This window comes from Pseudopodoces humilis, chromosome 16, assembly GCF_049639895.1.
Source record: "Pseudopodoces humilis isolate 2021_Gansu_Grassland_sample_001 chromosome 16, ASM4963989v1, whole genome shotgun sequence".
Taxonomy (NCBI): domain Eukaryota; kingdom Metazoa; phylum Chordata; class Aves; order Passeriformes; family Paridae; genus Pseudopodoces; species Pseudopodoces humilis.
In genome coordinates this window covers 3101592-3117747 of record NC_142215.1, presented here as the reverse complement: position 1 = coordinate 3117747, position 16156 = coordinate 3101592, and the positions used below count along the sequence as shown (strand labels likewise).

Sequence of the window (16156 nt, the reverse complement as noted above, 5' to 3'; positions counted from 1 at the left end):
CAGTGGCAAAGTCACTTGGCACCTTCTTTGCTGGGCCACCACCACCCAGGCTGGATCCAGCCTGTGGCACACAGCCATTCCCTGAGACTGGTGGATTCCCTTTCCCAACCCAAATCGCTGCAGAGGGCACCAAAGGTTTTGCCCTCCTGTTTGGGCAGGGTGTGCAGAAAAGCCCCCTCCCTCCTGCTGCTATCAGCCATTGATTCCTCATTACTCATAGCGTGGTCAGCTGTCCTCAGAGTCACTGCAGCCAGATGTGGGGCTGATTACCCTCAGCAGTCCTGTCCAACAGCACTGCAGTGAGACACACTTGGGCAAGCCTTTGCTCAGGAGACACTGGGAATGGTTATGAACATATGATCCAAATTACTTTTGATTTCCAGCATGAATGATCTTATCTGCTTCTGGTTTAAGTCTGTCCAACTCACGACATTCCAAATTTCCTCATTCTATCCTGAAATAATTATAAAAACCTACTAATCACATTTTTTAGAGGAAAAAGAGAAGAAAATAAAGCAAAAATAGGTAAAATAAATAAGTCAAAACACTGTAAATCTTAATGTGATTGTAGCTTTCTTCTGTGGACTCAACCTCTGCTTGTCCCCTAAGATTCCAGCTGCAGAAGCAATCCATTTTTTGGTGCCAAAGTGAAGGGAAAAAAGGAGCCAGCTTTATTAGATCTGCATAAAATGTCCACATGAAACTTTGAGATCCCTCCAATCTGCTTAGCTTGGCCACAGAGAGACACCTGGGATCTATCAGCCTCACACAAATGTTCTGGTCCAGGACCAAATGAGAGGTTTGTTTGACAGGACAAATCTTTCTATCCTTCCACTGAAAGAGAAAAAGAAAACCTAAATGATTTTGAATTAATGGTATCCCTAGTGAAAGGAGATAATCAGAAGTATCCAAATGCTTCTCTAAAAAAGCTGGAGAGAAATATTTTCCTTCTGGATTGGACCACAGCCACACATACCTAATAATGAAAATACTTCCCAATTTTTCACCTGCCATGTTATCTGTACTAGATCTTCCTAGTAAACCACCAACTAATCATCCTTTATAAAACATAACATTGATCTACAGATATCTCATTTTCAGCATCCATGAGGATTAACATTAGCAGCAAATTGCATTTCTGTTTCTTACCTTTCACTGAAGAATCGGATGATCAGCAATACAAAAGCATATGGGATTGTGGCATACAACTGGTGTGGTTTGGGAAAGACAAGCCCATCACGGTCTACAAAATCTGCCCATGTGCAGTTGATGGGCATCCAGATATTCTCCCACCAGAACCAGCTGTTGAGTGTCTTTAGTATGTACGCCATGCTGAGTAAATAAAGAGAGAATTTAATTTATTCCTCACATGTTAAAGAGAAAATGCATGAAAAAACCCATATTGAGCTTTGTTGTGTAAAGCCAGTAAAGTCAGCGTTCTCAGGGGAAAAAAAAAATCATACAGGAAATTAAAACCATCTTGGTTTAGAGCAAGGAGGTAGGATTATAACCCAGCAAAAGATAAAATAATGAAGCCAAATTTTGATGTGATATAAAGCAATACAGGGCCTTTGAAATCTGCACAGGGAGGTACTTGCTGCCTCCTTTCAGTCACTCACACTGCACTGCTTAGTACCTAGGCAAATCTCCTGCAACACTCACGTGTTATCTATCATATTAATACTAATGAGAACTCATCTTCCTGAGGCTGAATTTATAAATTAAATATAAGTGGGAGGAAGAGTGGAAAAGAGATGAGAAAGTCCAGGGAGTGCCTCAATTCCATAGTAATGAGGACATTTCTGATGAATTACTGCTGTTTATTATGCTAATGGAAATATACCCTGAATTTGCAAACACCTGTGCACAGGGACAAGTGGGAAAAAAATTATAGTGCATAGTAAGCTTTTTCTAGGAATTATGGGAAATAATATGATTTAACTGTGACAAAAATCTAGATCAGGAACAAATGTCTAAAATCAGTTCTGGAAGAAAAAAAATTCACTTTGACTAAAGTATTTAATTATTTTAAAAGCCTCCTTTTAAACTTTTGTGGTCTACATTATATATTTAGAAGTTGCTGTTCTCATATATTTGTAAGGACTTTATAGTACATGTTATATATCCTATAAAAACATCCTAATATTGAAGAAAAATACAGGTTACTATGACATTTTCCAAAAGGCTGAAACACATAATTTTTCCATGATTTCTAGGAATAGTAAATTTTAATTACTTTTTCCGTGCTAAAATTTTCTGTAAACCAGGAAAAAAGATGAGGAAATAACTGATTTCATTGAAACATAGCCTTGATGAGGAAACATTTGAGCTAGGAGGATGATTTCAACCAAAACTTTATTTCATCAGAAGATCTCCCAGCAATATCTCTGTACAGGATCACGAGATAAGATCAAATCATGCCAAGGTCAGGAGCACTTTAAGCCTTTTCCTGTTCTTCCATATCTGAGCAGGATTTTAGTTGTGCCTGCAGCTGGATCAGGACACCATACCCAGAACATCCCACTGGCATTCTGGACCCACACACAGCTTTAATTAACACTGGAGCCCACGTTAATTAACAGCCAAACAACCACTGCTGGTCCACACCGGGCTGTTTCCACTAAGCTTGGAGCAGGTTTGGGAAACAGTGACCTGTACCCATCAAGCAGAGCTGGTTAACAGCACTGCAGATCCATTTACTGGCCAAGCACAGTAGTCAGAATTGAACTATTAATAACCCAGCCATTTAATCTTTTTAAATGCAGGAAGGGGACAGTAAAAACCTCCTGAATGAATCGTCTGTGTATAAGCACATGCAAAAATAAAGGAGGGAGAAATCACAATTGTTCCCGCACTGAGACTTTATATGCCAAGTTTCAGCCTAGAGCAATGTTTTACTGCTGAATTATAAACTCCTGGAAGTGGGGATTTATACCAGGGCTGCTAACAGACCCTAAACAGCAGCTTGCAGGCGCCATCCTAATGAAGCAGGGCTTTGAAACGTGACATTTTGGGTCAGACAGAAAGGCTTGCAGACAATAGAAGACCAGAGGAGAGCCTTGTTACACAGTTCTGCTTCCTAATATATATATATATATTTTAACTAGACTGTGCACTGCAAGCTATCACAAGCTGTAATAAAAGCAGGCCAGTCTGTTACAGCACAGTGGAAGGAGCACTCACAGTTGCTTTGTGGTGAGATGGGCTGGGACTAAACGGGCACCCAAAACATTTAAACCTTAGAAAAGCCCAGTAGTGCATATTTTCTTATAGAATTCCTGGGATTTCACTAATTGATGGTTTTCTTCCACACATGGATGCCTCACCATACGATTACCTCTTAAATTAGTTAATATAGCACTATTAAACTAAGCTCATAAGTACATGCTTAATCTTAAAATATAAGGGAGTTCTGGGATTTGAGGTCTGATCCAGAGTTCACATATTTCAGGGGAAATCTTTCCTCACAAACACTAAATATATTCATCAAAAGGTGGGTTCTCTGAAACTCTTGCTTCTGTAATCCCTGTATTTGTACCAGGACTGGCCTGGTCCATGGGGGTTGGACCATCCCTGATGAACGCTGTTCAATGGTTCTGACAAAACCAATGATGAGATTCCAAATCTGTCTGCAGCCTATTCTTAAGTTTCATTACCCTTAAAACTGGAAGTTTTCACTGCAGCAAATCAGGCCATTCCCTGGAAATATTGAAGATTTCCATCTTCATAACAGCAGCAGTTAAAGAGCTGGGCTGCTTTCCTGCCTCCCTTCAGCTCTCATCACGAGGTTCCCAGAGCACCTGGGAGGTGAGGAATTCCTTACAAACACAGACCTGAGCTGGAGCAAGAGGGCAGCCGTGGCCACCAGCCCCAGTGCTGGGATCAGTGCTGAAGATATTGGATTTCAGGATGGTTTTTCACTTGCACAAACTCTCAAGTTTTCCCCCCTGCAAATGCCACTTTCAGAGAACGGGCAGCAGATGCAAATGTCAAGTTTGGCCTGATTTGGGATCAGCTCTAACTAAAAACTTGAAATCCTACCCAGACTAAACCTCCTATTGCTGAGTGCTGAGCTCAGAGCTTCTCCTCACAGCCTGTGGCAGCACCAAGAAAGCAGGAGTGAGAAATGCAACAGTGAGTGACTCATTCTGGCCTGCCTAGGTTGAAAAACCTCTGCCTCTTCCCAGGTCCCTGTCCATAGACCAGCACTTCCAGGAGCATTTGTATTGAAAAAACTGGAATTGTTGCTCTGGAAGGGGCTAAAAGTCAGTCAAAAATGAAGATATTTTAAAATACATTCTTATTATAAAGAAATCAAATCACCTCCGTGCTACGGAAGGATCACCTCTGTAGTTTAATCTAATTTTAATGGGCTAGAGCAAAACAGGAAAATCAGGAATGATTACTTCAGGAACTGCATCTTTTATAATTAAAGGAAAGCCCACACAGTTGGGAAGTACCAATGTGAAGTTTCTTTCAACGCTCTGTTTCTTGGATCCTGGATATATTCAATGAAGAAAGCCCTCATATTTTTAATGTTATTAAGCAAAGAAAATTTTAAAAAGGGCAAATTTGGGTTTGAGAAAAGATATGTGGCTGCATTTTGCAAAACAAATTCAGGAGCTGCTTTGAAGTAGAATTTCTGGCTGCTGCAGTCTGAGGAATTAATAAAAAGAAACTGAGCCAAATACTTTGATTGTATTCTCTGTACAAAAGCTCTCGCTTGCTTGCAAAAACTGCATTTCAAAAGCCAGAACTAAGAGCAGGCGATATCCAGGTTTGCAGGATGTATTAGGAGGATTTCCTATCCTTATTTATTGAATAAATTACAAAACCCAATGGCTCAACAACACAAACATGCAAGTGAATGTAACCTTGATTCTCCTAAGCATCCCCTTAGGCTCCTCAGTGAGGCTCCAGAGGTGTAACAGGGAAAGACTGAAATCAGCAAAAAGCAAGAAGAATTTAATTCTCCTATTCCCCTCATAATTTGGCGGAACTGGTAAAGTTGGTGCAGTGACTGCTGGGAAAAATCAAGCCTCAGATATCAAAACAGAAGCAAAGGTGTTCCAGGTTGTTCATCCTCAACATGAAATAGAAGTGCTTTAAAAGAGCAAATAAAGATCAGATCCACCATATCACAGGCTTTGGTTTAGCTGAAGACTCAGCAATATTTCCAGGAGTTAACACACAAGTTCCAGCTGCAGATTTGTGTTCTACTACAAACAGACTTTTTTTTTTTTTGGACATTGTGTGAAGAATCCCAACTGCATCTACCACGATGAAACAGCTGAACAGAGACGGGTCCTGCACGTGGAGCTGAGGTTTGTGGAGGAAGGGACTGAAGGAAGGATGTTGGATTGATGCTGCCACCTCTTTGTACCCTGTATTATCTTATTTGTGCAAGTGAGAAAACCTGATTCCAGCTGAATTGTCCACAACCTGAGGCAGGGGTGACTGACACCTCTCCCAGCCCACACACAGCAGCAGTGGCAGCACAGAATAAAGGAGCTGCTGGACTCAGTTTCTTACAATGAAATCCCAAAATACTGAATTCAAACAGCTGAATTAAGACTCCAGTGAGACCTTTAACTTCACATTTACTCCCTGTCTTGTACAAATCTCAACTGTAAACACTTTAAGTGCCTCATTACAGAGCAATTACTGCATTTTACTTCTTTTACTGTTATTTCACATTACCTTGTAACTTGGGCACTATATTGAGCAGGCAAAAATAGCACTTTGAATAAATCTCAATTAAGGTGGCAAGTGAGTTTTTATTTTTCCTGTTCTCTGTGAGGGAAAAAAAAACCCACAAAAAAGTGAACCAGACTTCTTTGAAATAATTCATTTTCTGGGTACAAGTCACCATGCTCTCTCTCGATTTAAAGGTAAATAATTTTTGAGCAGCTAAAATGGTTTTAGGTGATGGCAGGCTGCTGAGCAAAGTGAAATTCAGTTCTCTCACTGTATAGTTACAGCACAAACTATGTCCACTTTTAAGCTTTAAAAATCTACAACATGAACAGAGTGGAATAAAGAGCTATGAAATAACTCAAGTGACTGTAATAATTTTGAGATCAGAAGTAGTTGCTGGAAAAAAAAACCTAACCCTATCCAAGCTAGACGTTCTTAATAAATGAATAATCCACAAAAAGTTTGAACAAACCTAAAGGAACAACACTTGTTGCTTTGAGAACTTAGTAATACCTATCAGAATGTAAAAAAAAAATCTTTTAAATTATGAGACTTTTCTTCAGATTTTTACTATTGGGGAAAGATGCGAAAAGGATTGTTTTTTGCAGCTTACCAAAGCTTTATTTGAAATACAAACTTGAAGTCTAACCTAAAATGCTGAGCTACATAATGGAGATTTTACAAGAGGTGCGTCACTTATTTAAGGTGAGAGTTAAGGGCAGAGAAGAATTGAGCAGCACAGGGTACCCAGAGGTCAGGACAAGCAGTGAGAGCACAGAGGTACCACAGAACATGTGGAGGCAGCAGAATAATGAGAATCAGAGAAGACACCTGAGGGTGGAGAGGCTCTTGGCTTTTCCACCTTCAGTGAATGACTCAAGGTTTTAAATTAGCCCTTGGAAGGCAGGGAAGGGACAGGCCTGGTGCATCTGCGCTCTGTTTGCAGCTTCCCAAATCAGAATCTTCAGCCATGGTGTGAGCCAGGAGCTCATCTATTGATGATCTCCACACCACCCTGAGCCAGCAGCTGAACCAAGTCTGCTGTGCATCCCCTGTTCCAGCTCTCTCCTGGTTATCCTTCCTGTGCAGTTCAACCTGCCTAGACATTCCCCATCCACAAAGACAGCTGGAGGAGGAGCCAGAATGGAACTGGTCTTTCATTATTTCAGCCACTTTGACATCCTTTTCATGTCTTAACAAATGCAAGGGAAATTTTCAGCTAAAGCACAGCCTCTTCATCAGTGGTGGGACCCAGCTGAAGGGCTGAGCTAGGAAGGTAGTGAAAAACAGAGATACGTTGCAATAATATGATTGGGGTGCTTCCATCTGAATGTTGTGGCATTATTATGAAATAATCTTTACTGGCAGCTTGTTTAGGTGTGTTATTTATAGCACAAGTTTCTTCAGAGCTTCAAAAGATAAGTCTTATAAAAAAACCAAACCTCTGTTAAACTGAATTTCTTAACGGACTTTTTTCTTAGCATTTTACATTAAAATAAAATTAGAAGTAGCTTTTTCAAGCTACTCAAATTTAAGATTTTTTTTCTCTTATATAATCACTTCTCTATCATTAGTTCCCATTTATTCCTGTTAAGTAAATTTCCTGCCTTCCAGTTCAGAAAGAAGTGCTCTTGCAAGCACTTAACAGGATAATGTACAAGTAGAAAGGCAAAGCTACGACTGTAACCTGTACTGTCTTTTTTCCTTCAATAGAAAGCAGTTCTCATCGGTTGGAATACTTAGTGGCAAAATATAAAATCTCATTAATGTCATTCCATTCTTTATGTGAAGACTACTCAAGAGCTACTCTACTCTTCCCTTATGAAACCGTGTTAGAGACTAGCAAATGTTGACAATTCAGAACAGAGGCTGATGTAAGGAGAGGGGGAAAAAACCCCAACAAAATGTACCAGGGCAGGAAAAAAAGACAGGAAAAGGAACTCTTACCTTTCTGATGTTGCAGTCAAAGAGACCAGAAGCACATTAGCAGGGACGAGGCATCACACTCACTACTCTGACCGAGGTAAACACGCCCTATCTCCAGAACCCTTTCAAATTCTTCTGAGACCCACCCAGCAAAGCTGCACTTCAAGATTTCTGACTGAAGGCAATCCTGATGTCATCCACATCACTCTGTGCAACTCGGCAGCAGTAATACCAGTGCCTTCCCTGCTCGTTTCAACACAGCAAATGAAGAAATGTTTGAAGTCACGTGGGTTTTGTTGCACGATGAGAATTTGTCTCACCGAATATTGCTACACGCACGGGAGGATGCTGAGCCTGCTGAGGGTGCAGAAAATGGAGCACCAAAAGCATCACTTCACTCTGACAGGGTTTAGATGAAGTGGGGGGTTTTGAATAAAGTTAGAGAAAGGTTTCTACTCCTATTGACCATTCTCAGCAGTACTTCCTGTACTGCTTACATTCAGTAAAACTGAATGTTTTACAAGTCCTCCAGTTCCTCAGAAGATCCAAAATGGAATTTCTGAAATTCCTAAAGTAGAAGAAAGCACACATGGAGTAAGTGTTTGGGTAGAGATACCACAGAAACATGTCAGTTTTACTTAACCTGATTGTTTAATTTCTTTTCTCATTCCATGACTAAGGAATCAAGCTGAAACTCATTCCTCAGTAGCTCTCCCCAGTTTCAAATAACAAATAACAGCCCTCAGAAGTGTTGGCATTACTTTCCATTCTGGTGGACACATTAGTGTTGTTTCAAAGGGAGAAGAGAACCTCACAGAGGAGCCAGGAGCAGAGAACCTTTTATTAGCCTTTTCTTCCTGCTTGCAGTCAGCAAACAGCAACCCAGGAAATGGGACCAGACTTGTCAGAGTTGAGCCAAAGCTCCATCTCAGCCAGCACTCTGTCAGAAGGAAGCTGGGAGCAGATGGCTGTGGAAGAGCACGAGAATGGAAAAAACACAAAATAGTAACTGATAAGGCCCCCAGCCATCAGTACTTTGGGGCTCCAAGACTCCTTAAACCACATGGGAATAACACTGGAGCAGTTCCCTCCTGCAGGCCTTCCCTCCCACAACTCCTTTTGAGCATATTGAAACTTCCATCTGAAACTTTAAGTCTGGCATGAAAGATGTGACCCAGGCAATATGGAACCTCTTCATTTATTTCCCCTTGTGAGAAAAGCATGGGTTTCTTCATACAGCATTGCTTTAATTTTAGGTGTTCTATCTTGCGGCTATAGCAAATCTTTGGTCCTGCCATAAAACCAGGAGCACTATTCAATAACCTGATGCACCAGAGAAACATTAAACATGAAAGGGTATTTCAGAAAAGATTATGGCTTGGCTGCTGCTTTAAATGATCTCCAAACTTTCCCACATCTGAACGAGCCACTGCTGTGAACCAAGCGGAAGATTTAGGAACCCTTGTGCCAATTAGGAAAGCTTAGAGCAAGCTGATTCATACATCACTTGGCCAATACTGGGCCAGGAATGGAAGAGGTAATTGGCAGCAACATCTCTCTTATGCCTAAAACCACAATTTCTTCACTGTTATGGTAAATTGCAAAAAAATAAGTTTGTTTGACTGGAGCAAATGTAGGACTGCTGCAAAAAAAGAAGGGAACACGTGTTTTTAAATCCTTTTTGAGCTGCATTTGTTAGGCTGGCACCACCTACATAGGACACTATTACAAGATTAAAGATATTCCATGGTAAATAACAAGCTAACCATACCCCCTTGATCTAAGTGCCCGCTGACATTACAATTATCTCTGCACCTCTGTAGTGCTTATCCTTCAGGGGTCTTAAACCTGAATGCTGCAAAAAAATAAAATTAAACAAAAAAAAAACCCCTTAGTCTGCACATCTCACAGAGAAAATAAAAAATTAAAAGTTTAAATGCTACTATGACTTACTCGTAGCATAATATCTACTCATGCACTGGACAATTAAATATAACTAAATACAATAATATAACTAAATATAACTAGATAATGGAGACATGTATTTGACTCGATTATTTTACGCATCACCAGGAATTATTTATAAATTCTGAGCAAAAAAAGTATTACAACAAAGCAAGAAAAATTCACTTCTTACAGAAAGTGTCACAAAATGTCCCTCTTTCTTTTCCAGCCAGCTGAATTCATATAATAAATTACAGTGAATCCACACAGTGGGTGTGAGCTTTCAGCTGAGGTTCCAAGCAGTTACATAAGAGAGTTTATAGTATCAATAAACTTTCTCACTAGAGAAAACCCTCCTGGCAAATCTTTGAGACTGTATTAAATCTTAAACTTCTAGAATCAGAGCTGTTGTGTGTGGTGGCACCTGTAGAGGGAGAAGAAAAAAAAAAACAAAACACCCAAACCATCCCAAAAACCCCTAAGGGTTTCTTTTGTTTCCCTTTATACAAAAAAAAAACAAAACCAAAAACAAATTCTTGGAATTAATCTGAGGAGCCAAAATCAATGATGTAAATATACTGTCTGTTAGTACCTAACCATTTTTGTTAACCATTATTTCAATGGCAGAGTGTTAATCAAATCTCAATCATATGCATACATGGAGGAAAAGCAGAAATCAATTTGATCTAATAACCATTTGCACTCTGAATTCTCTCTTCACCACCCATCTCCTTGCCACCAAGAATTCCTTCAAGTTTAAAGTAAAAAACCTTGACATTCCTGTACTTTCTTCTCCTCAAGAATCAACAAAAACCTGAAAATGAATCATTGTGTCAGGTATCACAATATCATAACTCAAATCATTACAATTTGTAGTTTACAAGCTGAGATCCTTTTCACAGGAATTCACACCTTCTCCTAATATGCCAGCCTTCTCTTACATAAAAGGAATGAAAAAGTCTCAAAAATCTCTCAAAAAGCTTTTTCCTCAAGACATTTCTTCCTAGTATGATTCATAATCCAGATCCTTATAGGGAGAGGCTCACTAAGGAGAGGCTCATTACTAATTAATTAGTAATGCCATCTGTCATAATTGAGACTAGATACCTGATTTTGAACACAGCAACCATTAAGGCAAAAAATATTTATCATCCACAAATGTCATTGCAGGATTAAATGAGGAAAATTTGAACACACTGGTTGAAATCTTCAAATCACTTGAATCTTTTGAAATTATTGTTTCAGAATTTGATTCCCATGAATTTTAGCCAGAAAGAAAATTCATTACTTTGAGAATCTGGGCTTTAATAAGAAGATGAAAGATGACTTGGGTGAACAGAGGATGTCAGGAGCAATAGTGGGAGGATAAAGTCCATGAAGGGAAGGAACACACTTTTCTGCTGATCCACTCTGCCACAGTCTTAGGAAAAAAGGCTCCAGGAAAAGACATTACCTGGGGACTGCCTTCCAAGCAATTTCCCTCACACTCTCAGCCACCAAGGCCAGGAACACCACAATTATGCTCTCCCTTTCAAGTTACAAACCCTTGGCCATGTTCCATGCTGAACACACTGTGTATCAATAAGCCTCCCGGACAGGAGTTAACAATCCTCTCATGTCCAGGGGCACAGAGATGTGATTTGCTAAGAGTTCATCTGCTCACAGTTTGGTTGTGACACATTCTTTATACAAAATCCTAATTATCTTTAAATTATCTTTGGTGAGAAGGCTTTTTCCCCTTTCCCTTGGCTTAGCATCAACTTGTCCATACTTGTCAAAAGCCTTTTTCTGTTAAGGAAAAGTCAAATATAACTGCTTATCTATATAAGGAACTTCCACCAAGTTTGTTCCAAAACATTTGCAAAGGCAAAATTCATGTTTTCCTCTCCACCTACAGCACTGCAAATTCATCCAAGTAACACTCCTGTGTGCTGCCACTATCTAAAAATGCAGGAGACTAATTCACACAATCTTCTGGGTGCAATATTAAGAGATCTAACAATTAATTCAATCAAACCAAAGAGTTTCTTAATAAATCTCCAACAACATAGAAATAACATAGGATAAAAAAAAAAAAGATGCCTTGTTGATCCTTGGAGCTGGAAGCACTGGTTTATCAACAGTATGAACATAAACCTCAACAATTTGTAACACTTGGACATAAGACAATGCTGCAAATGTTGTTTGAGTACATTACTGGGTGACTCTTGGAGCATCAATCTTTATCCACCCCCAGAAAACATAAAATATGAGCATTTGCTTGGTGAAACTGAAAGACAATTCCTTTGATACTTCACACCCAATAATTCCCACTTCTGCATCAGCTCCTAAGTGACAATTACAGAAAACAGTGGCATCATACTGGTCAGTAATTTTAGCTGAGATGAAGAAACCCTCCTTTAGAGGGACCAATGCTCTGTTGAAACTGACCAAGTACTGGGGTCTCCCTAGAGGAGATAACCAAATTTTTTTAAAAATTACTTGAGTTTGGTGTTTGCTGCTTAATGGGTCTTTGCCTAACTTCCACAGTAGCTGTAATGGTGTCAGCAGAAAGGCACAATTTCTTGAAGAATATAAATATTATCAAGGAAGCCAAGCACTAGAGGTAAAATTCTGTTTCAGTTAAATCCCTGTATGAAAGAGCCATGAAAAGTCTGTAGTGACAAAGTTACTCCAAGATCTGACAAACCCTGGAGTGTTACACTTGAAGATAAAGCTTTTTCCTTTCCAGCAAGGAAAGGAATAAGGATATAGGATTCTGTAGTTTGTCTTTTTTTCACTTAATCAATATACATTCCTTTGCAAAATAGACTTCAAATTATTATTCATGTATTAATATGTGCCTATTACTTCCTCCAAATGCTAAGGGCATTTGGAACTTCAAAGAAGTTCCACAGAAAATATTAATTTTTAACACTCAAGAACTAGGATGAGATGGGGTAGACATTTGGACAACTCCAATTAGCAGCTACAATTCCAGAATATGAACTTGCAAACCTTCCCTACAAACTTTAAGGAAGCCAACATTCAGCAGTGCTCACTTTTGAGGTTGTGTGCTATTTTTTCCAACAATTCACTTTTTTTTTTTCAAATCTCCCTCCTAAAAGGGCACTGCTGACTGGCAAAACCCATGTTTTGCAGTACAGGGAAAGTAGGAACCAGAAATAACTAAGGATATTGTAATTCTCCATGCAAGATTTTTATCATAAAGTGTATTTTATTCCTTCCATTCATGATGTAAGCCAGCACTAAGCTAGCTGGTCCATTAAAGAGTGTCTGTCAGTTATCAGCAATAAAGTCATTTACACATTTAAGAAGATAATAACTTATAAAAGCTTAAATCCCTGAGATGTTTCTCAACTAAGTCCAGGTCCATGCCTGCTGTGGAGGTAGTGACAGTAAAAGACTGTTTGCCATCCATTCTGACACGCACTATTGGCTTCTAACAAGGTTTCAGAGTGAACCAAGGCGGCCCAGAAAGGTTGAACAAAATACAACAAGAATTTACAAACTCATTAGGATAACTCTAAGGGAAAATACACTGAAGTAACATTGTTATGACCTGAAATGTCATTGTTATATTTTCACTCCTACTGACACTGTGATAAATCCCTGATACTGACTTCAGAAACCATCCCAGACTGACTCTGGAAGATGTACAAACAAAACTTATCCTACAATGATAAACCAGGGAACAACCAAGGCTCCCTATTCCCAGCTTTACAAGGCTACTGCAAGTGTAGAGGTTCCCAAGGTTGGTTTTTATTCTTGTGTTACAGGATTAAAACTTGTACTGCAAGTCTTAAAAGTAGAATGGAAAGCAGCCATAAAAATACTGGAGAAAATCCAGTTTGAAGAACCACAATCGTGGAACCACCTGGATTCAGCTGTAGCTGCAGTCAAGCTCTACAAACATTCAGTTAAAAAGTTTAAAATGTTCTTTTTAAAAAGCACATCCTGTAAGCAACTTCTGGTGCTCACTTCATTAAAGCTTAACTCATTCTATTGATGTTGAAGGTAAACTCCACCAAACAACTCCATTAATGGCAAACGGTGAACACTTCAGGAGGAATCCTCAGACAGAAAGCTGCCTCCACACAGGTCACCTGATTTGTTCTGTCTTGCTTTGAAATAATACAAGAAAAGCTGACAGCTATCAATACCCAAAGGTAAGGCACATTGATCTCCTGGTAATCACTGACCTAATTCCTGAGTTCTAACTTAACATTGGTAACAGGTTCTGCAGGTGAATTCATTTGCTCTAGCACATGAAATAACAGCTGTGCCTAAAAGCTTTTTATGATTGAAAAAACCTAACCAAAACCTAACCCAAACCACTTTCTATACTCACCAATTGATTAAAATACAAATTCTTTAGCAAGGTGCTGGTTTTTTTGTGGTTGGTTTTCTCAATACAGCCAAAGAACTCCAATCCACTTTCATCGCTCACCCTCAATTTGTGTGCAATAAAAAAACCCTTTACTCATCAATTTAACTCCATCTCAGGTCATAAATGGTAAAATATCAACACAATAAGGTATCTAGTTGCCAGATACAAACTATATTTACCCACTTTTACAACTAAAACATTCTGAGAATTAAAACAATGGTTTTCTGAGAAGGGAAACATGTGAGAATGACCACTTCTAATCATCAGGTGGGCACACAATCAGCCTCAAGCCTGTAAGAATTAAATACAATTGGACTGCAATTGGATTTGCTGTATTTAAAAAATCAGGTTATGGGCTCCTACATTTCTTGCTACATTCTACACACAGTTCTGAGATGTTTAAACTCTTTATAGAAGCTTATGTAGTTGTAGTAATCACTGACAAATAAGACTAGGACTTACCCAAAATTATCACCATTCTACCTTTTCCACTCAGCTTATCATATCAGTGTCAGAGATATTGCTGCAATTTAGGTACTTCCAACTGGCAAAGTGTAGACCAAGAAACGCTGAACAATCCTGTGTTCAGTGCAAACAATGGAATTACTCAATTAAAATAAACTAGTCAGCAAAGGCTAGATTAGAAAAGGAGTGAGGATAGTGGAAAGGATTTCACTGAAACTTAAGTACCTACCTACTCTGAAAATTGTGTGAACTTGAGAGACTCTTGCTCAACCACTTCACCCATGGCACTTCCTGTGTTTGAAATGAAAAGTTCCCAAGTTGTCTGGAACTGCATCTCTGAACAGGCCCAGAGGGGTTTTAGTCGTGACAGAAATGAGCAACTCAGCAGCTACAGCATAACTGAGCTCAAACATAAAGAGAAGACAGGCATGTTGCTGCCCTGGACAACTCCAGGGTTAGTTCTTAACTACAATAACTGCAGGCATGAATGGAAAGGTTTCCCTTCCTTGACATTCCCACCCCGCCCTCTGCACTACAGCTGTTGTGACCTCAGGAAGAAACCATGGTACAGCAAACACCCTTAATATCCAGATCTCCTTCATGCCAGTGAAGAGAATCACTCCTTCCTACCTAAAATACTGCTGTCATCCTGAAGGAGTACGACTGAGGTCCAAACCTTCCTGTCTGTGAATTCATAGGCATTGGAGAGCCCTGGAACTGCCAGCTAAAGGATCCCATAAACTACACCCAGTTTTCTTCCTCTCCCAATTGCATTGATTCACCAGTTCAGGACTAAAGACCAATCTAGAAGATAGCTACAGAGATTTGAAGGTCAGCAACCTGCTCCAGAGACTGCTCATCTTAGTATCTATATTAATTTAACACAAAATTTCTACTCAAAGGGAAGACAGTACTTCCTTGTTCTCAATCAGAACAGAGCACTTACCTTCAAGAGCAGATCCTAAAGGAAAGCTGTTTCCCACAGTTCTGAAGAGGTCTGAGGTTTTTCCAGTGTTCCTGTTGCCAGTATTTTCCCAGTGCCTAACCCTTGGCAGATCATTACAAGCTGCAGGTTAAACACAGCAGCATCAGGTGCTTTCCTGCTAAGTGCACACCCTGCCTTGGATCCTGCTCTGAACTCACTCCCCCAGGCAAACTCTCAGACACTTTACTTTTCAGGTTATTCAAATTACATCTAATAAAAGATATAAGTATAATAATTTAACATCTTCAGTGTCCGTCCCACTGGAGTCACTTACTTTCTAATTCTCTTTCTGATTTAAACTTACAAAGCATACATCCTATACTTCTAGGAAATGCATGACAGATGCAAAAAATTCTGTTGGAATGTCACTTCTGCATTACCTAAGCTTAATTAAAGATATAATGCCCAACTAAAGTTTTCCATAGACAATATATGCTTTAACTTCACATCTACCTTTTATTTTAATTGAAAGAATATAAACATCCGAAGGTCCACTTTGGGCAGTGCACCAATGCAGGACACATTATATTTACAGGATAAACAGTAAACTGTCCCCAGCTATATTATTTAGCCCAACTTCTAAGCAGTCAAGTGTTGCATTAACTTTGCCCTGTAGTCCATAAACCACTACCAATCTGGCAATGAACTAAAGAATAGAATTACATCAAGTATAATTGACAATACTTTAATTGTCATGTATTTTAAAACGCTTTCACATGAGTTATTATAAAATGTGGAATATCCAAAAA

At 39.3% G+C, this 16156-nt stretch overlaps 1 protein-coding gene across 3 annotated transcripts in view; it reads right to left on the bottom strand.

The window, feature by feature from the left end:
- CERS3 (ceramide synthase 3) overlaps window positions 1–15452 on the bottom strand; it is a 42807-nt gene extending 27355 nt beyond the window's left edge. Inside the window, exons 1-2 of one of the 3 annotated variants that reach the window (XM_088063229.1) lie at window positions 15369–15452; window positions 1150–1332 (exon numbers count right to left, since the gene is read on the bottom strand). In XM_088063229.1, the coding sequence (XP_087919355.1) occupies window positions 1150–1331 (182 nt within the window). In that variant the 5' untranslated portion in view covers window position 1332; window positions 15369–15452. Of the gene's footprint in view, window positions 1–1149; window positions 1333–7644; window positions 7757–14419; window positions 14516–15368 lie in introns of those variants that run through there. The other 2 variants (XM_088063230.1, XM_005521618.3) reach the window with 2 other exon arrangements.
- Between the last annotated feature and the right edge of the window lie 704 nt (window positions 15453–16156).